The sequence below is a fragment of the Prionailurus viverrinus genome, chromosome D1 (assembly GCF_022837055.1).
Source record: "Prionailurus viverrinus isolate Anna chromosome D1, UM_Priviv_1.0, whole genome shotgun sequence".
NCBI classification, from domain to species: domain Eukaryota; kingdom Metazoa; phylum Chordata; class Mammalia; order Carnivora; family Felidae; genus Prionailurus; species Prionailurus viverrinus.
The window spans coordinates 101047816-101048771 of record NC_062570.1 but is presented as its reverse complement, the minus strand read 5'-3'; the positions used below and the strand labels follow the sequence as shown (position 1 = coordinate 101048771).

Here is a 956-nt window from a genome sequence, read left to right as displayed (position 1 = left end):
GGTAATGTAATGAAACATAATATGAAAAAATGGAGAAGAACAACGTGACAGAGTTTGTTCTACTGGGGCTCACAGAGAATCCAAAGAGGCAGAAAGTCATATTTGTTGTGTTTTTGGCCATCTACATCGTCTCTATGGTAGGAAACGTGCTCACTCTGGTCACTATCACTGCCAGCCCATTATTGGGGTCCCCCATGTACTTTTTCTTGGCCTATCTCTCCTTCATTGATGCCTGCTATTCCTCGGTCAATAACCCCAAATTGATCGTAGATTCACTCCGTGAAAAGAAGACCACCCTATTCAATGTATGTATGACCCAAATCTTTGGGGAACACTTCTTTGGAGGTGCTGATGTCATCCTGCTTACGGTGATGGCCTATGACCGCTATGCGGCCATCTGCAAGCCTTTGCACTACATGACCATCATGAATCGACGGGTATGTGGCCTGTTAATGGGAGTGGTGTGGGTGGGAGGCTTTCTTCATGCAACCATACAGATCCTCTTTATCATCCCATTACCCTTCTGTGGCCCTAACGTCATAGACCACTTTATGTGTGATCTGAACCCTTTGCTCAAACTTGCCTGCACTGATACACACACTCTAGGGCTCTTCGTCGCTGCCAACAGTGGTTTCATCTGTGTCTTAAACTTCCTCCTCTTGATGGTCTCCTATGTGGTCATTCTGCACTCCCTCAGGAACCACAGCTTGGAGGCAAGGCGCAAAGCCCTCTCCACCTGTGTCTCTCACATCACAGCGGTTGTCTTTTTCTTTGTGCCCTGCATATTTGTGTACATGAGACCCGCAGCTACTTTATCTATCGATAAAGCAGTGGCAGTGTTTTACACTATGATAACTCCCATGTTAAATCCTCTAATCTATACCTTGAGAAATGACCAGATGAAAAATGCCATTAGGAAATTGTGTAGTAGGAAAGCTATTTCAGGGGAGAAATAA

At 45.2% G+C, this 956-nt stretch overlaps 1 protein-coding gene across 1 annotated transcript; it reads left to right on the top strand.

Annotated features, from left to right (window-relative positions):
• Window positions 1-29: 29 nt before the first annotated feature.
• Window positions 30-956, top strand: LOC125176687 (olfactory receptor 4C46-like). Its single transcript, XM_047878472.1, has one exon. It carries the CDS (start codon window positions 30-32, stop codon window positions 954-956), a length of 927 nt encoding a protein of 308 aa, XP_047734428.1.